We start from the raw sequence: 22,911 nt of genomic DNA, 5'->3' as shown, positions 1-22,911 counted from the left end.
GGGACTCCCTTATGCCCCTCATTCCCTTCTCCAGAGCAGGGGTGTCTATAGTAGTGATCATATGCCTATTAGGACCTATGGGATGGGACACTCGTGTCTCTCGTTTAAGAGACCTGCACACGAAGAGGAACTGTATGTCAAGAAGCCCACCCAGACCTGATTCACATGGTAAGACTACGGACTTCTAGCTGATGCATTAGTCACGTGAAGCCTAGGGTGGCATCTTGGGAAGAGGATGAGTGTGTTTTGCTTGGGAGAGGGATGTGACTGTTGGAGAGCTAGAGGGCAAACTGTAGGAGTCGGGCTCTATCTAATGTGACCCCCCGCTACGCCCATCCTCTGGCCTTCCCAGCACTTCTATTAGGAGTGGGCTGGACCTAATGGCTTATTTCTGAAGAATACAGAACAGCCAAAGTGATGGGATGTTACTTCCAGTATCTGGTTACCAAAAGACTCTGGCTCTCCTCCTAGGCGCCGTCTCTTGCTCTTGCTCTTGCTCGCTGGCTGTGGACGATGCCAGCTGGCCTGCTGTGAGCTGATCTATGCAGAGGCCCGCCTGGCAAGGGGTAGGGGGAGCCTCCAGCCAACAGCCCCAGGACCCACCTCCTGCCAGCCTCCACATGAGGCAGTGTGGATGGGGCTCCTTCCCACATCAGCCTCGAGAAGAGCCCACAGCCTTGGTCAACCTCGCTAAGGCAGCCCAGCCCACGAGACCCTGTGAGAAGGCGAGGCTCCCCCTAGAGTCCTGCACCAGGAAGAGTGTGAGACAGTGCATGTCTATCATAGCAACCTGCTGAGCTTCAGGACCATTTGATATGCAATCGTAGACAACACAGAAATGGTCTGGTAGGTTCTAGGAAGCAGAGACCCAAGAGAACTAGAGGAATTCCTCAAGGAGTGAGTAGCTTGAGGGCAAAGGCCGAATTTCTTGGCCACTGAGCCCCAGCTCCTGGAAGAGTGCCGGGCACACAGTAGGTGCTCAGCAGAACCATTCTAGGAAGGGTAAGAGCTGAAGTGGGGCAGTTGAGTAGATCATGGGAATGGGCAGTAGGCAGAGAAGATCTAGATGTGAGGAAGTCTGGAACTGAAAGGAGTATCAGGAAGGGTATGGATTCATAAAGCAGCCTAGGCAATTCAGTGGTAACCTGGGCCCAAACTTATTTCCAGGCCTCACTGATCCCCAGGAGTCACGTAGGAGACTGGATGTAGCAGGAGTGAGCACTCACTGGTGTGCGGGGTCTGCTCAATCTCTGTGCGCTGCTGCTGAAAACGGGCCTTGCAGGGAGGCAGCCCAAATTCAGGTCTCTGTTGCTTGCCACCTGTGTGACTTTGGGACAGTTCCCTAACCTCTCTGAGTTCTGCTTCTTCATTTGGTGGTGTGAAGTTTTCAGGACAGTGCAGATAAGGTAGCTTCATGAATGGTCACTCAAATCTGCTTGAATCCAGTTTAAGTCATCCTCAATTCCATCAGACTCGGTCCAAGACCTCCTGAGCAGCCTGCAGCTCTTCACGCCCCCCCACCCCCACCAGCCTGTCAGCTCCCCAGGATGGGATGGGTGAGAAGGCTTGCATCTGAATCCTGCAGGCTAATGGTGACCTTCACCCCGCGCCGCGCATGCCTGATCACTTTCTTGGACCTTGCAGCTCAGGATGGAGCCGAGCCTGAGGAAGCCCCCCAAAATTAAGACAGACATGTGGCACGTGGAATTGGACGCCTCCAATCACAGTGCCCCTTCTCCTTTTGAGGAAGAGTAATTAACTGTCCTAAGCCGAAAGAGTAGCCCGTGAAATAAAGCCAGTATCCACCTGCTGCGCCTGCCCAGGGCAGGCTCAGGTGCACCAGTCCGGCGGAAGAGCAAAGATCCTCCGCGATGCGACAGCGGCCCCTGGTGGGTAAGACTGAGATCGCACCCACGAGGCCTCCAGACCTCGCTCTCTTAGCTGACGCTTCTCCTTTCAGGGGAGAAAACTGATCTTACTTCCCCAGAACTGCATTCCCTCCAAACACTTAAGTACAATGCTTGCTTTCTATTGTGAAAGGTTAAAATGGATGTGTCTTACAACGTCACAATTTGGAGGTGGTCTCGTTGCTCTCACATAGTTGATGATAATCTCTATATAGGAGCCCGGGCACTGGACTAACACTAGTCTAATTCAATCATCAAAGCGTCCTTGCAGGCAGCCCAGCTGTTTCCTCAGTTCCACAGGTGCAGAAGTAGACTTGAAGGGGTGGAGGGCTCGAGGCCACGAGGTCAGTGCCAGGGATCGAAGGCTGGGCTCTCAAGCATTCTGTGATAAAGGGAGGGGCAAACACGTGATGCTTTCTGCTTTGGTTTCCCCAAAACACACGACGCATTCTGGTTGGGTTTTTAGAGTTCCTACACTTCTTTCCCCACCGAAGACTGACTTTCTATTAAGCAACTCCAGATCCCCGTCTATGTCTAGGTAAATATAAATCATCCCTTTGAGAAAGTTTATTGACCACAGGCTTGTTTGCAAGAGAGTTGGGGAGGCCCTGTGGGGTAAGTCAGCCCGCTGGAGGCTCACAGTTGGGGCTGGTAGTTCTCTTGGTCCAGTGGATATAGGATGGCCCAGAGTGACCGACTGTGACCCCAGAGCGAGGCTATGCTGAGACAGTAGGTTAAGAGACCAAATAACACCCACCTCTCATTGCCAAGTACACGCTGCTGCTCTCAGGCCTGGGTTGGGCTTTGTGGTCACCATGACTCAGACGGGCACAGTTTTCTGGGACTTGGGGAGCCCTGAGCACGCAGAAGGCAGAAGAGAACTGTCTGAGGAGGATGACAACCTGGATCCCACCTCTGGAGATGCTCAAGATTGGGGCCCTGGTCAAGCACGTGGGACATGGCAGCTGCACAAAACCAGATACATAGATTGGCGATGCCCCTCCATCTTGGCACAGAGATGCTGCCAAGTGTCACTGTCCCATCGGTGGGGCCTGGCTGACGCCCCCTGTCCAGCAGGATTCTGAGACCATGGCCGGGCTCCATGAGAAAGAGGGCTGTCATTGATTAGTTATGTCGGCCATGGTCACCTGCTGGGGCAGCTGCACCCTGCCCCCCACCTCATGCTATGACTTTGCCTCTTTTGATTCCAGGAAAGAGGTCTGTACACAGGAACTCGCTGACGAAAGGGTGAGTATGGAGGAGGTGACCTAAGGCAAAGGGAGAAAATTGGAGAGGATTAGACAGGATCCTGGAGTTCCAAGCCAGTGGGGGTGGAAGGGGCTCTGGGTGGCCCTACAGTCCCGGAGGCATCAAGAGGACTGAAGTAACCAGCACAAGCAACCCGGAAGTGCTGCAAGTCAGAAGTCAGATGTCACAAGCAGAGGGACTGGGTCCTGGTGGTGAAGGTGATTTGGGAGGGGGACCAGTAGGGCCCTCCATCCTGGGCTCTCAGAAGACAGAGCAGTTCTGGCCACATCCCATACTGAGCACCCAGTGAGCCAAATCCCCCTCAGGGCAGAGTGGGGAGAAGCACCCTTCTGTCAGATCCAACAGGGTTGTTGGGGGGCAAGGAAATGAAGCAAGGATTGATGGACAGAGGAGAAGAGAAGGCAAGGTCCTGTTCTCAGGGAGTAGAGAAAGAAAATGGGTACATTTAGCCCACATTCATTCCGCAGACATTAACTGAGCACCTGCTGGCACGAGCTCATGATACGAGTGTGAGACGCTGCCCCGTGGAACTCACAGCATTAAATAAAGGTAGCAGTGCAAGGATGATGAACATCTCTGCATCCCCTCTCATGTCGTTGGCCAAGAGACACATCCATGCAGAGGACATAAATGAGCATGAGAAGAGCTTCCACGTGACCCTTCTGTAGGACAGCCCCCATCCCCGCCCACCACTGGTCTCCCTTCTTCCCTTCTTTATTTATAATCCCTTTGCTTCCACCACTGACATCCTTCCTTGCATCTTTTCTTTATCCTGCTGAACATCCCCTAATGTGTATCTGCCCTTAGCTCCTGGGCCTTTCTGAAGTTTTGCAAAAATGTTCTCTTCTATTATTCACCTGTGAACACAAGCATCAGGAGGAAGTGGGTGAGGGGAGAAAGATGTGTCCTATTTTTTTTTTTTTTTTAATTTTGGATTGTTAAAGTTGTGTAAGACTTAGGGCAAAAATACCATCACTAAAATAATTGTATAATATTAAAAGGCATCTTAAAAGAAAATATTTCTCACCTAGAATCTAGCACCTTAGTCTTATAAGAGCTTGCTGTTTTATGTGCCTTCCAACATGTCCTCATAAATCTAATCTGGAACATAGTAATACAGACTGTAATATTTGTGTTTTTCCTTAACATTATTTCAGAAAGTTTCCTTTTACATAGACTTTATGAGTTTAATGACTTCGAAACATCCCCTTGCCTGACCATACCATGGTTGACCTTCCACCTATTAGACACGTAGGTCATTTTAAGGACTTTAGCTTTTGCATTTTATGTTGCTGAACCATGTCTCACCCTAGTTGATTTCCTCTTTTGCAATGACTTCCTTGGGATAATTTCCAGGGGCAGGACTCTACGTTGAACTCGAAGACTGTGTCACAACTCCCACTCTGTGTTGTTAGCTTGCTTTCCAAAATGGTGACATTTCCAAAATGGCACTGATAGTGCCATCTACAGGGGATGACTTTACTAAGAACTCCAACTGAGATTTTACCAAGCACAGTCCCAAATGTCCCTCTAAGTCAATGGTCCAATGACAGTCCATGAGAACCGTTCTCAGCCACATCAGCACACCCCAAATCCTACTTCTTCTAGAGGACCATCTGCCAGAACCAATATGCTCTTCTATTTTGCTGAGAGTCTGATGTCTCATGAATTAAAAATATCTCCCCTTCCATCCCTATCTGTTCTTCTTATCCATCTGACAGAGGCAGCTGGTCCTGCTCTAATGTTAGCTTCCATCCCAGGTGTGAAGTCCAGGCTCTCGCCACAGAGGATGGCTGGCTCCAGGATGAGTGGCCCATTACTTTCAAGTCTAGGCAGAGCTGTCCATAAACTCCAGCCACAGCCCTGGTCCTCTGTGGCCCATCCTCTTGCCCCAGGTCCTGCTATCACCTATAGATTACTGTCTGCCTCGGTGGAATTGCCTATTCTGGATATTTCATGTCAATGCAATCATATGATACTTGGTCACTTACAACTGGCCTATATCACTTGACAAAACATTTGTAAGATTCATCCATGTTGTAGCAGGTGTCAGGATGTCCTTGGTTCTTACTGCTAAATAATATTCCACAATATTGGATATATCATGTTTTAATACATATTTGTTATCTAGATGTTTGGATTATTTCCACTTCTTGGCCTATCATGAAGAATGCTGCTGCAAACATCGTGCATGAAGTTTTCCATGGACTTGTTTTCATTTCTCTTGGCTATAGGCCTAGAAGTAGAATTGCTGGGTCACATGCTGACGGTTGACACGTGGGAGGAACTGCCAGCCTGTTTTCCAAGGGCAGCCTCAGCACACTGCTTTTCCACCCATAGCATAAAAAGACTCTAACTTCTCCACATTCTCACCGACACTTAGTATTATCTATCTTGTTTGTTGTAACCTCCCTAGTGGATGGAATTTGGGACTTGATCTGCCTTTCCCTAGTGAGTCATGTTCTTGAGATCTTTTTATGTGTTTTTTTGTTTTGTTTTGTTTTTTTTTTTTGGCCAATTTGCGTGACTTCTTCGTAGACTTGATTGAATCCTTTGCCCACTTTAAAATTTGGTTATTTGCCTTTCTGTTTTTGAGTTGTAAGAGTTATTGACAAGTCCAAGTCTCTTATCAAGTATATGATTTGCAAAATGTTCTTCCATTCTATGGTTGTCCTTCCTTTCCTTGATGGCGTCCTTTAAAGCACAAAAATGTTTAATTTGATAAGGTCCACTTTATCTATTCCTTTTTCTGTTGTTTATGTCTTCAGTTATGATAACATCCACTTTATCTATTCTTTTTTCTGTTGTTTATGTGTTCAGTCATATTTATGAAGTCGGTGCCTAATCCCGGGTCAGGAAGACTTACTCTGTTTTCTTTTAACCATTTTGACGCTTGTATTGAGGGCTTTGATCTAGTCTGAGTTAGTTATCATATTTGGTATGAGATGGAGCTTTCTTTGGCATGCTGATCCACTACTCACCCCATGCGTAGGGAGAAATGCAAACCTTGCCACCCTCAAGTCAGCATCTCCAGAATCCAGACCTTCTTTCCCACGGCCTCTTCTTGTGCCTACTTCTGCCAAGTCCTGAACTCTCTTCTGAGTCCTACCTCCTGAAGTGACTGCCTTTTACACCAGCTTGCCCTCTCTCCTATCCCTCCATCCCCCTTCCCCCTGCCTACTATTGAAATTTTGGAGGTAAAGACAGGTGCAGCATGCACGGTAACAACCTAAAACTGAATGCCAGCATCACAGCCCTGGAAACCTATCAGCCCTTCCCTGTACTCAGAGTTCTCTGTTTCCAGGCCAACATCTCCCCTTGGGCCCCGACTGCTCTTCCCCCCACCCCACCCCCAGCCCTCCTTCCCTTTCTCAAGACTCTCTTCCTCTCCCAATTCCCAGCCTCCAATCCCCAAATGCCTGAACCTGTCTTTAGAGAACAGTGTGGTCCCCCAAATGACACCCCAAGTTGTACATATGAGCATCCTGTGCTCATATTTCCAAAGGTTCACTGGGATTTTCTGTTCAGCAAAGAACCATCTATGACATCTTTGCCTTTTGGCAGTCCCAGAGTACCTGCCAAAGCTTTCAATCATAGTTTTCCTCTTAAATGATCAAATCATTGGGCAGTTGATCCCACTGAATCTTACTTTGCCCCCAAATATGTTGGCAACCATTATTTCCCATTAAAAATTTTAAATCTTGCCTGTCCAATTTGTGTCAAATGGTCTTAGAATGATTTTGCCTCTCCTCCTCCTCTTCTTCATGTGATTGATGAAACGTTGTTGCTTTATTCCTCTAAATTATCTGCACTTAAACCAGCTCTTTCTGTCTCCCCTTTTTAAGACAGACAGCATGGGAGGGGGGCAGAGGAAGAGAAAGAAACTCAAGCAGACTCCCCCAGAACACAGAGCCCCAGAAACCAACTCAGGACTGGATCTCACGACCCTGAGATACTTGTTCTGAGCCAAAATCAAGGGTCAGACGCTTAACCAACCGAGCCACCCAGGTCCCCTTGTATACATTTCTTTTTACTGTTGCCAGTTCTTTGAGTTTTATCCTGGTTTATCTTTATATTCCATCTGAAACATTATCACACACAGTCATTTCCAGATGGAAACCGTGTTGATTCTGCAAAAACAATCAGTGATGCTGTTCTTGTCTTGAAATTCTTCATAATTTTACCTTTGAGTATGTTTGGCGAGTGAAGCCCATAGGGACAATGGAGCATTTGCATGTGAGCCAAGATGTATGAGCAATATACGTGTTCCCTGCCCTTCCACAGTGTTCTACATACCACACGAATTCCCAGCAGACCCCCAAAGGTGGGAGATCAGAGAGCCTCAAGTGTGTTCACGAGGTAAGGGCACTGTGCCCACAACAGGGTTAGCTGTTAGCAGATAGCCCTAAGAAGCCACATTTTCCCTTGGAACCTGAACTTTCTTCAAAGGCATGATGAAGGCAGTGGTGTCCTAAAGAACATGAACATCCAAGGAATCCTCTTCTGTTCTTTCTTACATTACTTCTTGGAACTCCGCTGAAATACTCCTTTGTGCTGAAAATGGTAACACAGCAGCAAAGGGAATGGTCCTAGTCCTCTCAGCCCTTCCTTACCCGTCAGTATGCCGAAGGTAGAAAGTGCTGGGAGAGTATGTGCCTGAAATGAAGGGCATGAAAATAGTTAGTTTGTGCAACATTTTCATGGTTTTAATAAAAACAACGTACGTGTGCATCCTATGAAATAGGAATTGCGGGATTTCTGTTTTGCCACATAGGCGTTAAACGCACTTATATTTGAATTTTAAACTGGCACTGCACCACATAAACATGGATATTAAGATTAATGCTAATAAAGTTTTTTTTTCATGCTAATAAAGTTTTAATTTTTCTTTACTTAGAGTCATATTAAATAGCAAAAAGTACTATGAAAGCACTATGAAAAACAGGTACACTGCAAAGGAGAAAGCTTTACATTATATTACCCTCAATGCCACCCTCCCCATTTTTTGAACGGGGCTCCTGCATTTCCAGTTTGCTCTGGACCCACAGGTTGTGCAGCTGACTCTGCAGCAGGACACAAACAGAAGCTTCTTCGCTGGCGGTCTCGAGAAGGGCAACACGACAATAAGTCAACGCAACTAACTGCACAGTAGAGCATCCGCGGGCGAAAAGCACCCACGGAGGCCCGGCGGCGGGAACGGCCGGGACGACCTGGGGCCCGAACTCCAAGCCCGGGAGCCGTCCAGACCCGCTCGCTCCAGGGCTGAAGCCCACACCTGACCGGTTTCAGAGCACGAAAGTCTGGAGGTGCAGAACACGCGCTAGCCAGGACCCGAGCGTCCCCAGGACCCCAAGCGAGCCTTGTTCCTCGCAGTGCGCATGCGTGTCAGGCCCCGACGCGGAGACGCCGAGCTCTCCGGGAACCTGTGCACACCCCTCCCTTCCTGTTCTGGCCTCGCGCTCCGGAAGCCGCTTCCCGCGAGGACAGGCGGGTCTTCCAAAGCACAGAGAGTGCGGGCCAGAGCGGCAACGACCCTTCCTGTGCGGGGTGGCGTCCGACGACGCGCCGGAATCGACGGCGCAGCTGCGCTGGGGCGCTTGACGGCGACGGCGGCCTCGTACGTCATTGCGGGCGCGACGGCCCGAGGGACAGTGTGGGGTCTACTTCTGTGAGGGTGCCGCGGCGGGACCGGCCGGGAAGATGCCAGTGGCGGTGATGGCGGAAAGTGCCTTTAGCTTCAAAAAGTTGCTGGATCAGTGCGAGAACCAGGAGCTCGAGGTATCCGTTCGCGTCCCGCAGGGAGAACCACGGGGTTCTCCGCGGCCCCGGGGCGGTGCCAGTCTCCAGGGTAACAGGGCCCGCGGGGCTTGCGACGGGCGTGGGAGCTGGGCGTGGGGATCCCGGGACGCCGGGGTCCGCTCCGAGGGCTGCGCGTCTGGGCCTCGTCTCCCCGAGCTCGCTGGGAACCTTTTGTTGTTTGTTCTCAGCTAGTGAGTCCGAAAACCCTGGGCATCTTTGCTCCTGATGTCCTCCAGTGTGTTTCTTGTGTTAATTAGACTGGGCATCTTTCCTCCCCAGGTGGTGGGAGGCAGGGGAATGTGGATTTCATTAAAGACATTTGTGCGAGCATACACACAGACCAAAGAAGGAGTAACCTTTTATCAACTCAGAAAGTCCTTAGTCTCATAATGTCACCTCCTAAGCTTACCGTTCCCTCTTGTGTAAGACTTGGGAAAGTTGTATCATGCAGCTGTTAAAAGTTAGTTGAGGTTTTTTCCTTAGAAAGGCACTGGAAAAGCATGTATAACATTAGTATAAAAAATTGGTTAGCTGAAGGAGACAACAGTCAGAAGCAGCAGCTCACTAATAGACAATAGCTCTTTTCTGAATGAATCAAATTTGAATGAAGATTTGTAACACTGGCTGTGATTTTTTTTTTTTTTTTCTGTTCATCACTCATTACTTAGCTAGTCAGCATACTTGATACAATGGGTAGAATCATAGTACTTTAAGTATTTGTTGGAAATGTTTGTTTCTTTTAATAGTAAGCCCATTTAAGAATTTGAGAACTGGGAAAGGAATCCCACTTAAATATTCTTGTGCATATAAAGACAGAACTTAGAAAGGAGAGAAAAGTCACAGCTGATGGCAGATCTAAACTTAACACTGGTTTTTAGTGTTTTGTACTTCTCTAAGCTCTCTCTACATCTGTAGTACTAAGTGTTGTAAAATAGGCTTATTTTTTAGATTAATGTTAGTAAAATCCTTTTTTTTTTTTTAAGTGTAGATATAAGTAAGGTTTTTTTTTGTTTTTGGCCTTATAGGCTCCTGGAGGAATTGCTACTCCCCCAGTGTATGGTCAGCTGTTAGCTTTGTATCTGCTCCACAATGACATGTAAGTATCTTCTACCTGAAGCCAAGAGCAACAACTTCGTCACGATTGTACAGAAATAACTCTTGGCATTGGAAAGACATCATTAAAACATAATCCGCAAGGAGCTGTATCTCCTATTGTAATACTTAATATACTTATTTCAGTTATTGAATTGTGACCTAAACTATGGTTAGGCCAAGTGTTTTTAAGATACACTTGTTTTATATATATTCTCTAAAAACACATTTTAATACATTTTTTTAAGATTTTATTTATTGATTTATTTGAGCGAGAGAATGAGAGTGAGAGCATTTCATAAGGGGGAAGGTCAGAGGGAGAAGCAGGCATCCCACTAAGCAGGGAGCCTGAAATTGGGCTTGATCCCAGGACCCTAGGGTCATGACCTGAGCTGAAGGCAGTCTCTTAACTGACTGAGCCATCCAGGTGTCCACACATTTTAATTTGTTAAGAGAAACTACAGTGTCAATAAATTCCTTTAATTCTGTTGACCTTTTTTGTCTTTATAAAACTTTCATATGGCCTCTGTTGACTTAATTTCTTATGTATTCAGTAGATCAAGAGCAATTGAGAAAACTAAGAGAAATTTAATTAACAAGACATATGAGATTTTTTTTTTGAAAAATGGTGTTTTTTTACTTATTCCTAATTAATGTTTATTGAAGAAAGGTCAGAAAGCATAAACATTCAGGAGTCCCTTGTGCTACAAACCATCAGTGATTACTGTTAAATGTTGTTGGCAGATTCTCTTCAACCTTTTTGTTTCCTATCTTTTAAAAAACTAACCTGCAGTTCCTGTGAGACATACATCATATGAGCTGGTTTCGTTTTTGTAATCCTGATCATTGTATGTTTGTTGTAGTTCCAAGTTTTCAGACTCTTAAAAACTGCGTTGAAGTTTTGGTGGCTCTGCATTCATTGGTCAGAGAAGGGCGCATGATAACGAGAAAAGCACTGTGTATCACATACATTGTCAGGGAATTCCAGAGCCTTGAACAGAAATTTGTTTATTTTTATATATGAAGAAATTACTTATTTAAGTGTTTGTGTTTTTAGTGTACCATTATCTTAACTTAAGATCTAGGTCATTAATTAAAAATTCACTGAAGATAGCAAAATATTACTTTGGTGAAAGTATTTTATGTCTTTTTATCTGGAAAGTTACTCTTACTTCCCCTGGAAAAATTAGTATAAAACTAAATTTCACTCTATAAAATAGTGAGTATTTTAAAATATACTTTTGCGTGTTTGCAGTAAGATCTAGAATGTTAAACATTTACTGAGGTAATTTTTTTTAATTACCTATTTTTTCTTGGGGGGATGTAAATTAGGAATAATGCAAGATATCTTTGGAAACGGATACCACCTGCTATAAAATCTGTAAGTATTCATCAATATATAGCACTACTTGAATGTAGTAACAGCATTCATTTAAATGGCAACCTTCTAAAGTTTTTAAAGTTTCTGTTTTTTTTCCCCCATGGTTCACAGAAATAGATACTAAACTGGTATTAGAGTTTAAGAGCAGATCTACAAATTCCTGTAATCAGAAATATAATTTCCCTTGGATGGTAAAGAAATCTGTGTGTAGCTTCTGCTGGTGACATTTATTAAGACACTTCTTGTGTCACTTTGCCCAGCAAACAGCTGAGACCTTTTAATAAAGATTTGGTTTGTGTTTTGTTTTGCTTTTTTAACTGATTTATGCAGTAATGGTATTTACTTTGAAATTGGTATTATTCCCAAGAATATACGAAAAATGATTTTCACAGCTTTAAGATTATTTTTACTAATTACGATTTTAGATTTCTTAGTTTGGATAGGAGATTAGATAAAATAATGTCTTAAAAGTTTCTTCCAAAGTATAATGAAATACATTTTTAATTTCATGGGATTCTCTGTTTTTAGCATAAATGCAAAGTGAATTTTTTAAACATTCACTAAATATTACCAAGAATTCACTTGCATTCTTCTGTTCTTTATTGATATTTAGTATTTTAGTATTTTTATTCTCTTTTCTTCTTCAGATATTTTATTAAATAATATTGGAATGTTCCTCCAGCTTCGTTGACTTAAAATAAAGAACGATGAATTACTCTCATAGTTTCAGTGATGTTAGTGGGAATTCTCTCCTGAGAAAGGCTACAGTGTGTGACATCTTAGATTGACAGTCTTTATTTTAGTCATTTTGCTATTATTTTTGCCCCCAAAACATGTCTATATATTTTACGTGCACATATATATGAATAGTCTACGTAACGTTTGTCACATATGTGTATACATAAAATACAAATACAATATTCTGAAAAACTGTTTTAAGTATATTAATTTTCATACTAAATTCTGAAATATTTTTGAACACTGTTTTATGCTTTAATTTTTGTTATAATAAAAATTTATATAAGCCATATAAATAAATTTTACATTACTGTCCACAGCATTTAAAAACCTTTTTGATAGTGATTGGGCTGAAAAAGTAATTATACCTCTTAAGAGAAATGTTGAATTTATGTTTTAAGATATGGTTGTTGGTAAATCTGTGCAGTGACTATCCTCAAAGGCAGTGATGTTTATTGCAGGCAAATTCTGAACTTGGGGGAATTTGGTCAGTAGGACAAAGAATCTGGCAGAGAGATTTCCCTGGGATCTATACGACCATCAACGCACACCAGTGGTCTGAGACGGTCCAGCCAATCATGGAAGCACTTAGAGGTAGTGTTTCTTCATAGTTAAGAGTAAAATTAGACCTGTTCTCTGAGTGCTGCCATGTTGAAGTAAGTCAGTGATATGTTTAAAAAAAATAGATATTTTCTCCTGAAAATGTGAATTGGGCAGCTTTCAAAACTCTTGTAAGGATTTGCTATAATCATACTTCTTTTCACCTGTGAGGATTTGCTGTGACCATACCTCTTCATTTCGTCTTGCTTGAGGTTGTTTCGCCAGCTAAGGGCTTCATTGTCTCTAGTTCTAGAGTGAAATTGCTCTTGACAGTAAAAGGATTTTTTGCTACTAAAATGAAATCTTATAATACTCTAATAAGCTCGAGGTATGGGGTGGTAAAGATTTTAAACCCCGTGTATTTGAAAGTAGAGACTGTACTTTGGGGTCTCGACTTAATGCTTTGACAGGGGTTGTCTCCAGCTTCTGGATTTGTAACTAGTCAATTCAGTATACAGATGCTCAGATGTTTTTTAATTGCTCTGAAGAATCCCAAGCCTGTGTGACATAGTGCTGATCCCACGATGAAACTGGACACTGCCAGTTTCTCTCTCTCTGTTTCTCCTGCCCCTGACATTTGCTGATTCGCTCTTTTTTATAAATTCATACAGTGATCTCTTTTTATATTGTTCAGTGTCTTTTTATGTTGTTCAGTTTCTTATTTCTTACTGTTACCTTGTTGCTGCTAATACCTGCCTTGGCTGTCTGCCTTCCTGCCTTGACTGTCTGCCTTCCTGCTCTGGAGGGGTCAGTGAGAGGAATTGTTGAGTAACTGCTCATTATCCTGGCAAGGGTATCATCTTTTGAGATGTGAAGGTGAGGGTTGCTTCTCAGATGTACCTAATTTCTCTTGGGATGGAAAAGCTGTGGCAGCATAAAACAGAACAATGTAAGGAACACAACAGGAGGCACTTACTTTAAATACAAAGGAAGTGAGCAGGCGTGCAGGCCCCTGGTGGGTGAGAAGGGAGGGAGGAGTGTGGTATAAGTTTGCTCAGTTCTAAGAGGGCAGTTTCAGATATTCCCACAGGAAACCGCCTTCACCTCTTCACGTAAGTCCAGAAGAGAAAAGGGTGTGGTGGTGGGTTTTTGTAGTATCTGGTTCAGTCTTAGGATTGTGGTGTGAGGGCACAGGCCGCGGGCCATTTCCCAGCGCCATATAGTGGGGTCATTGGCAGGACCAGGGCTCAGATCTCCTGATCATGCAGCAGATATTCCCTGTGTGCCTTAGTGGGCGTAGCCTGTTTCCTCCCAGGACTGCCTCTGCCTCCAGCTCTGTTAGATTCAGTACGTCTTTGAAGGCAGTCCAGCCAGCCTCTGGAAGGCCGTGGAGCACAAAATGGGGGAGTTTGGACTCTGAAACCATACTTGTGGAGTTCATGTCCTGGTTCTGCCACTTGAGTGACCCTTCTGCACCTCATTTTTCTCATTTGTAAAGTGAGATTATAAGTAGTATATTTTCCTTGAGTTGTTAGAAATGAATTAATATGTATAAGCACTTAGATGTGCTTAATTAATATGTCTAAGCACTCATCTGTTCACCTGTGATATTTGTGACTGTATCCTGAGAATGTTGCAGATCCCCGATTCACAAATGGTACTGCATTTCCCTCCATAAGATGAAGCCTGATAAAGGGAGTCTTACAATAGAGTTGAATTACTGCTCAATTTGATACTTTCCCTTTTGATGTATTACAAGTTTTTAGTTTTCTAGATTGTCTTAAGAACAATCACATTCTTAGATCTTTTCCTTTTCTTTTCTGAATTAGTCACAGTCCTACCAGAAAATTGTAAATAGCTTAAGTGAAGAGAGGCTAGTGAAAGAGCTGCTTCTAAAGGCAGCCGGCAGGGCCCAACAGCACTCGGGCTGACTGGACAGTAGCAGTTTTCATTCAAGGCCCAAAGGGAGGAGGCGAGGAACCCACGCTAACACGGTCACATAAGGGACTGCCCCCAGGAGCTGTGGATCATCTAGAGCCAGGCAGGGAGGGCGCAGAGGAAGTGCATTCACAGGACCGGTGGACCCACTCACCAGGCAGGAAGGTGCAGGTGCCATGGGTGGTGGGGTCCAGACTCCCTGGAGTAGAAGGGCAGAGGTGGGTTAGAAAGTGCGTGGCAGCCAGCTCACCTGCTCTCTGTCTGCAGCACTAGCACTGGCAGCTCCTGGTAGACAGCAAGCATGGTTAGATATTTCTTACACAACAGAGTGAGCATTCTTGTTGGATCTCCCCAGGACTTTGTCCCGTGATGAATTTCCACAGATATCAGTGCTGGCTCAGTTGATTCCCCTTTCCAGCTTGCCATCCTAATGCATGCCCTCATGAACTGACACATTTCAGAGATCTTACGGGTAACAAAGTGACTAGAATGTCCCTGAGTGATTAAAAGCAGCCTCAGTTTCATGGCCTCTCACTGACCCTTTGGGACACTCTCGACCTGTGTTTTTGCTTCCTCTGCCCACCCACTTCTGTCTCCCTGTGTGCTTGCTTCTATTCCGTGTGCCAGGCCTGCCTCTCTGCCTCTCTCCTCTCATCTGTGTGTCTCTTCCGTTCATTGCTTTCATCCTCTTCTGCTACTCCCCATCTCCTCTCAATTCTGAAAATCGGACCAGAGTGCTTGAACTCTAGTTAATATTTTTAAAATATGGTAGGTTTTCCAAATGGGTATAGTTGTTGGTGCACACTTGGATTTCCCTTTTCCGTTGTTGCTCTTGGTTCTTTCTCATTGAGTGCCCATGGCTTTCAGTAGGGGAAAGTTCCCTTACCGCTAAGATGTTTTCAAGTCCAATGTAAAGTCATGTGCTGAGCAGTCCTTAGGAAGAAGGAAGGAGTTGCCTGAGCGCTGCGGAGGAGGAGCAGTGCTGGCTGAGCGGAAGGTGGCGAGGACATCAGGCTCTGTGAGCAGTGGAGAAATGCAGTGGAATGTCAGTGATCTTTAAGAAATATGAGGGAACAAAGCCAAAGGCTGTGTCCTGTGATATTGTCAACAAGCATGTCTTCAGCACATACTTCCTTAGAGAGGCTGGGCTCTTTGTGGGGGTGGGGCTATAAAGATAGAGAGGACAGTCTTTCTCCTGTAGAGAAGTTTAGAGATCATTGAGGTGAGGGGAGTGGGGCGGGGTGGGGCAGTGTGCTGTAGGTGGTGGAAGCATGCTTGTTCAACAGGTAGTGTAAACAGTGCTGTGAATTTAGAGAAGGCCAGAGATGGCAGTGAGCCTCGATTCTGCAGGAGGAGTTTGTAAACAGACATCGGAGTCGTAGAGAGCAGACACCATACAACAGCATAAATGCAAAGCCCAGAGATGAGAAGGTGTGAGTGAGGCTTGTCTGAGGGCCAGGGGCCTAACTGGGAGGAAAGGGTGCCTAAGGAGCTGGGTGCAGTTGTCAGGCAGTGTCCCAGGAGTGCAGAGAGGGTTTTCAGCATGGGGCTGTATTGAATGTGGAAAGTAAAATTCAGAATATTTTTAAGCATGCTGATAGCCAGATGAAGGAGCCCTTATGTTCCTGAAAAAGTAGTGGGCAGGAAGACAGGCTAGCTGGACCTCAGTTCCTACCCTTGACTTACTATCTCTCCCTCATTTCTGGAATAGTCAGTGTGGGAATGTAAGCCTGGGGAAATCCCACATGTCATCTCTAGGGAGGTTTTGTTGCTGGAATTGTTTGCAGCACCCCTCCGCCCAATTAGGCTCATTCAGGATTTGACCTTGGGATTTGAACCCAAATTAAGACAAGAGGTCAGAGCAGCTTCAAAAGTTAGTGTTAACAAAACTTCAACTGAGTAAACTTGGAGAATTAATTAACTTTATTAAGCAGTCCATGAATTGGGCAGCATCGCATCCAGCAAGTAGATGGGAGCTCTGAGGAGTTGTACATAATGTCGGGTTATCATAGGAAGGAATGTGGGGCAGGGGTGTTATTGCAAAAGAAAAGGAAGAAATGTTTTAGGCCAGGTCACCTTCCCTTAAAGGTAGAGTGGGGAGTCTTCTCCTTTTGCGGGGGGATGGACGAGGGCCCAGGTGACAGATTACCCCTTCTGCATCAGGAGATTCCCGACTGACCTCTTAAGACTGTATTTTCTAGGGGAGGTTGAAACTGTGTTATGTTTAATTCCCAGTTTGCTGACTTGATATTTGGGACCTGTGGTTTTAACAGAAGAGTGCTCTAGTTACAAGGTTTGTTCTGCAGTTCCTAGGTGTGAACTTAGATTAGAGACACTCCTCAGAAAGGACAACTGATTACCGAAGTAGATCATTTCTGCTCTGTTCAGTCCAGTGTTTGTAAGTTGGATTAAAAAAGAAATTCAAAAAATTATATACCAAGTGCATAAATACATTTATGTATTTATATACATAAATACATAAATACATTTATGTACATGAAATTTTCTTAGAGTTTGGGTCTTACGTAAATTAACTTGTTCTCCTTCTTTGTATATTTCATTGTCCCCCAAGAGAGACTTGCTGTCTGAGAGGAAGTACAAGGAACTGATTGCTTATTCGGCAATATCTGAGCACCTCTTTCACGCCAGGCACGTGTGTCTGTATCTGTGAGCATAGAAACCCGTGGGTCGACCTAGTCTTACAAAATTTGGACAAGGACAACCATGTAACTTAATTAGGTGTTAAAAATGCCAGCTCTCTTGGTTCATTGTCTGCCACCCCTCCACTCCCACCACAGACGCAACGAGGAGAAGAGCCTTCGCCCTGGTCTCACAAGCCTACACCTCCATCATCGCTGATGACTTCGCAGCCTTTGTCGGGCTCCCTGTGGAAGAGGCTGTGAAAGGTAATTTGGGCTCGCTGTTTACTGTCAACAAAAGTGGGAGTGTACGTTGTTGGAACAGGTTGGTTTGGGAATTCAGGCAGTGTTCCCTGGAAAGGGGATATGAAACCTGCCTGGCACCATACCCCCGGCAGGGCTGGGCCGGGAACCAGGCTGTTCTCAGGCCCAGCAGTTGCTCTGCAGCAGCCGATATAAGTGTCCGCCCAATGGTATGAGGAGACATCCGATCCACACCTAACAGGGCCTCACAACTGCTTTTTGCCAGAGGCAGTTAATGATATCTTACAACATGAGTTTTGCCAAGGAGTACTTTGCCGTTTTTATGAAGTTAACATTTGGCTAGGTCTGTGAGGTGTACCCTTGTCGCATGTGATCATTCTAGCTCTTTCTTTATTGGAACCTCTTTGATGTTCCTGTAGTCATTTTTTATCCTGTTCCCAGGCCTGATCCCTGAGTATTTTCTATTTTTACTTCTAAGAACTCTGATGAAGACTTAAGTTAATGGTGGGCCTGTGAAATGGTGGGGTGCCTTCCCAGCATGATGCCCTGCAAGGGAACTCAGAGCTGCTGTTGACTGGGAGTCGGTGGGGCAGGGAGGGATGTGGTGGGAGCAGAGTTACTGAAAGTCAGGGACACTGGGGGGGCAGAGGAAGGTCCTTGAGACAGCCCCATGCAGCTCTGACTACACCTGGTCTTACGAGTGGTGGGAAATGCAAGCAGCAGGAAGTAAAGGATATACAAATTAGTTGCTTTTGTAAGTATGCCAGGTGAGTGGCATTATATTCATGGCTGGGAGTTTAGACTTCATAACTTTTTTAAATTAGACCTTTTCTTCTGAAAATCAACATATTGATAAATGTATTTTTTTAAGAAAATCTTAATTGACCTCATGCCTCACATGTGGAAATCCTCCTTTCCCCCATACTTGGTAAAGGCAGTCTCCTCCCCTGTCCCTTTTCAGCCCGTGTGTTTTCCTTGATATTCTTGATATTGGGACCTGTGGTTTTCTTGTTAACAGAAGTAACTTCTCTTACCAGTAATTCTTCTTACCCATTGGTCTCCAGTCATGCTTTTGCATTGTCATTCCTCAGGTGATGCCCAGACTAACTTCTCCCCTCAGTTAATTGCTATAGAACATCATCTGTGCCTCGTAGCATTGTTATACCATCATTGGCATTTTTGATTCTCTGACTAAAATAGGAGCCCTGTAAAGACCACATCTTGTTCCTCAGTTTCCTAAGCCTACCACAATTTTAGATGCATAGTAAGCAGGTTAATGAAAATTCCTGGAGTAAATCAGTACTGTTGGTTACTCAACAGACATTTGTTTTAAATCATCTTGACATTAATCCACAGTTTATTACATAATGGATAACATCCCCTGAGCTATATTCTTAAATGATTACCTGGGTGGAACTCCTCTATCCAACCCACACGCTAACTTCATGATTGAGGACATGCCACTGGAATTCTCCAAACTCCATTTTTCACATCAGTTAGGTGATGGTCCTGTGTCCTTTATAGAGTAGTGTGATGGTGCCCTGAAATGATCGCCGTGGAACGATGCCTGCTGGCCAGGACTCTGCATGTGTGAGTGGTTCTCGTCAGTGAGATCAGCTCTGTCAATACTGATAGTGCAAGTGCAGGCGGTGTTATGTACGTCCTCCTTAGGGACATGGGTGTTGTTTTAGTCATACTAACTAGATTAATACCGTAAGGTACACTTTACAGAAGACTGCTCATCTGCTAGGGGTTCTTTCAGCCTGAGAGAGAAAAATGGCTTTGATACGTGTTTCAGAAATGTTTCAAAAGTAAGTCCACCTGAGAGTGCTATCTATAATCTACTTTTCTAGAAAAAAATATACATTGTAGGGTAACCTGCACTTGTCAGATCTTCCATACAAATAGTGTCATTGACAGATTGTGGCTCTTGTAAATGAAAACTATAGGAGTTTTTTGGTTATTTCTCATTTGTGTGTAAACTACATGTTTTTTAGGTATATTAGAACAAGGATGGCAAGCCGACTCCACCACAAGAATGGTTATGCCCAAAAAGCCAGGTAGGTGGAGCTCTTTGTCCACGTATGCACACTGACCTCTTAAGCCCGCTTCAGGCTCTTCTGCATGCCTTTGAGTCTTTGATAAGGTTCTGCTGTACTAGCAAATTGAGTTACTTAGGGTAAATATAGACATGGAATGATAGGCACAGTAGAAAGGATTTTAAAGATCACCTAGTTGTACCTTAATTTTTTTTTTAATGTATTTCTTGTGTAGGAAACTATTTTATATGGGGTTTTCATAATCTTTATTGTGGTTTTTTCCTTTATATGGGTTTTTCATTATTCTGATGTAAAAACCTATTTTATGTGGGTTTTTCATAATCCTTACTATAACTTAATTTTTACTAAGCCTCAGTCTCCCACCCTTTTATTTATGGAGCCATTTCTAAGCATGTTTACTGTAATACCTAAACTGTTACCTTTAAAAAATAAATTTTATTCACATACTCCCCTTTTCTCATTGTACTATAAATGTGTACACTCTTTTCTGACATACGATCTCTAAAGTGGCTTTAGCTTGCACAAAATTAAGCTCTTTGACTTAAATCATTTGACCTGTCCTCCTGTCCATCTGAATTCCCAGTCCCTCAGTCCTCCTTCTGAAGCGAGCCATGCTCATTCCTGCTTGGAGGTCTCTTCTCCTGCTTGGCAGGAATGTCCTTTTTTGCCAGGTCTTTTGAGCTGAGCTTAATGCCCACACCTGTCAGCTCTCCTCCTTCAATTCATTCTGCTCTGAATTCCTGTTGTTTAGACATTGTTGACCCCACAGTGAAGAATTACTTAAATTTCGATGGGCTCTGTCCTGTGAAGGTACAGGAAGTGGTTAGACATGGTCCCAGTGAGTTTAGCTGCTGAGAGAAAACGGCTGTAATAAGAAAACTCATGTAGTCATAATAGAGAATAATTGCTGTTTGAGAAGTAGTAAAAGGTCATAAGTGCCACTGTGTTAAAAATGATGTGTTCTGTGTGAAAGTTCTTCAGTATGACTCCTATAACTTGTGCTGTTAATTTTACTTAGTTGCAGGGGCCCTGGATGCATCTTTTAACCGGTTTATTCCCTTATCAGGTATGTATTTTTAAATGTTCGTTTAAGACGTGTTTCATTGTTCTTTATTTCTTTTTTGTCATGTATTTTGGTTTTTCTTAGCTCTAGCCTTGTCAACGAAGAGGTTAAATTCTGTACTTGGCTATTTATAACCTTTTTGGTTACAAAGGGAGAGCTTGTGGGTTCCCCTCTGAGCTTCCCTTGAGGCCGTGGCACCTTCTGGCCCAGCCACAGAGCCTTGTCGGTGTCGTGTAGCAAAGCTGTGATAGACCTTCCCACCAGCAGTAACTCAGAAGGCATCCCTGGGCTGACATGTGCTAATTTAAAAGCTAGAACTAAATTCCTTGGTGATGGGGTTCTTTGTGGGGCCTTTTGTTCACTGACAGTTTAACACAGCAGTGCCTGGCACATGGTCAGTACTGGGTGATTCTTCCCTGAGTTCCATGTCACATGGGTAGGTGGGTAGGTGTCCTGCCAACAAGAGCTGTGCTCTCTCAAGAGAGATTTTGCAGTTAATGTGGAAACTTAGGCCAAGCCAGACATGCCTTTCCTCCCAGTTTTAGGAAAACTCATTAAAGTTGAGACTTCTCTGCTTATTTTTCAAAAATGTCCCAAGTCAATAAGAAGGTTTCCTTTTTGTTAAATGAACAGGCATTGGAGGGTGAGGGTGGCAGGGCTAATGCACCATTCCCCAGGGGTCTGACTTTAGTCTCTTTCTCCATGTCACACGCAGAGCCTGCCCCAGTGCCCCCGATCCCCAACGAGCAGCAGTTAGCCAGACTGACCGATTATGTGGCTTTCCTCGAAAACTGATACATCACTCTGAGTTCAAGATCCACCTTCGGAATCCTGTATACTGACAGATAGAGAAATGTAAAATTTTTATTTTCAATTTCTTGGACGGATGAAGCACCTCAGCATTCCTTACTGAGTATGTGATAAAGTATATAAAGTATATTATATATATTTTGTCCTTAAACACTATGCGGAATAGTTGTTGAAGCAATTCTCCTTTTGTAATATTGGACAGTTTGGATGGAGCCCGTCAGTATTACGCAGTTTATATTTCCTAGTGACTTACAAAGTACAGCTCTCCTGCTTCGTGTAGTCAGTGGTTGTCAGCTATTTGTCCCTCTGCCCCAGCGCACCACACACTCCCCTCTGCACCCATAACTCATTACAGCGGTTCACTGGGGTTTGAGAAGGACAGTCCCCAGAGGCAGTCTCTGAGCTGCTGGGGACTCTGAGGCACCCCCTTCAGAGAAGATGCTCTCCTTTCTCCTCACCTCCTACACATCACTCCTATAGAAGGCTGAAGCGTAGCTGAGGAACCAAAGACCATTTCCTCAGTAAACCTGTTTGTGAACTGCAGATTTCTTCCTGATAGTGGGAGTACATCCATTGCTGACAGTGGAGGGCTTGCCCTGAAAAGGCAACTATTTAAGACCTTCAGGTGACGTATTCAATGTAATAATGTTCCCTTCAGAAGAAAGGAAACCTAGGGTGGAATGCATTCTACCGGCAAAGAAGCTATTACAATAAGTGATCCACTTTGTTCAACTATCCTGCGGTCTACTGATTGCTTCTGTTTATCCTTTGGTGTAAGTTCTGCCTTTTGGAGAAATACTGAACAAGTCTTTCAGTTGTCGTGTGATGCCCTCTAAATATTGGGAGGTGTTCATTATATCTTCAGGTTAAAAGCCCCCCTTGTTTCACTTATTCTGCATTTGTTCAATAAATATTTAATTGCATCAGCTGTTTCATCTGCAATAGTTTCTAGACATTTCTTCACTCTCCTAGTCTTTCTCTGGATATATTCTAGTTTGTCATTGTCCCTCGAGCTATGAATTACCTAATTAAATAGAAATGATGTATATGATGGTGATTACATGATTCATATTTTTGCTCATTTTAAATACATTTTTCAGTTATTGTTAACAGTTGTGGAAATATCTTTTAAATTGACATTTTATTGAACTCCATTGTATAAGTCACAGTGTTAAAACTCCCTTGTTTTACAGTGGAGGAAATGGAAATTTAAGAAGCAAGAGGATCAGTAGCTAGAAAGTGATGATGCCAGTTACTGAACTTCCAGGTATTAAGTACAGGTTGTATCCATGGTTGAAATCAATTCAGATGTTCATTAATAGGGGACAAGGTGACGACATGGTGGGTAGTGTGCAGTGCCGTGCAGCTGCTGGAGGTGTGAGTATGAGAGAGGTCTCTGGATGGAGACAGT

The 22,911-nt window shown here is 44.2% G+C and overlaps 1 protein-coding gene across 2 annotated transcripts; it reads left to right on the top strand.

Moving 5' to 3' along the window:
• The first annotated feature begins 8,573 nt into the window (after positions 1–8,573).
• On the top strand, positions 8,574–22,423 carry COPS8 (COP9 signalosome subunit 8). 2 transcript variants are annotated; one of them, XM_082691063.1, is made up of 8 exons: positions 8,574–8,954; positions 10,001–10,071; positions 11,400–11,448; positions 12,648–12,780; positions 17,463–17,570; positions 19,565–19,627; positions 20,646–20,693; positions 21,406–22,423. In XM_082691063.1, the coding sequence occupies exons 1-8, from the start codon at positions 8,877–8,879 to the stop codon at positions 21,483–21,485; spliced, it is 630 nt and encodes a 209-aa protein (XP_082547189.1). In that variant the 5' UTR covers positions 8,574–8,876; the 3' UTR covers positions 21,486–22,423. The 2 variants fall into 2 exon arrangements, with proteins under 2 accessions (XP_082547189.1, XP_082547190.1); XM_082691064.1 differs by lacking the exon at positions 20,646–20,693 and having other exon boundaries at positions 8,682–8,954.
• Positions 22,424–22,911: the final 488 nt, after the last annotated feature.

The sequence above is a fragment of the Mustela nivalis genome, assembly GCF_964662115.1.
Source record: "Mustela nivalis genome assembly, chromosome: 11".
NCBI lineage: Eukaryota > Metazoa > Chordata > Mammalia > Carnivora > Mustelidae > Mustela > Mustela nivalis.
This window is presented reverse-complemented; position numbering and strand designations above follow the sequence as displayed.

Excerpts from the sequence above, each read along its gene's own strand:
- COPS8 (XM_082691063.1), top strand. The coding sequence starts at position 8,877 with ATGCCAGTGGCGGTGATGGCGGAAAGTGCCTTTAGCTTCAAAAAGTTG. Across the intron at positions 11,449-12,647 it reads TACCACCTGCTATAAAATCT|GCAAATTCTGAACTTGGGGG; the intron begins GTAAGTATTCAT and ends TGTTTATTGCAG. Across the intron at positions 19,628-20,645 it reads GGTTATGCCCAAAAAGCCAG|TTGCAGGGGCCCTGGATGCA; the intron begins GTAGGTGGAGCT and ends AATTTTACTTAG.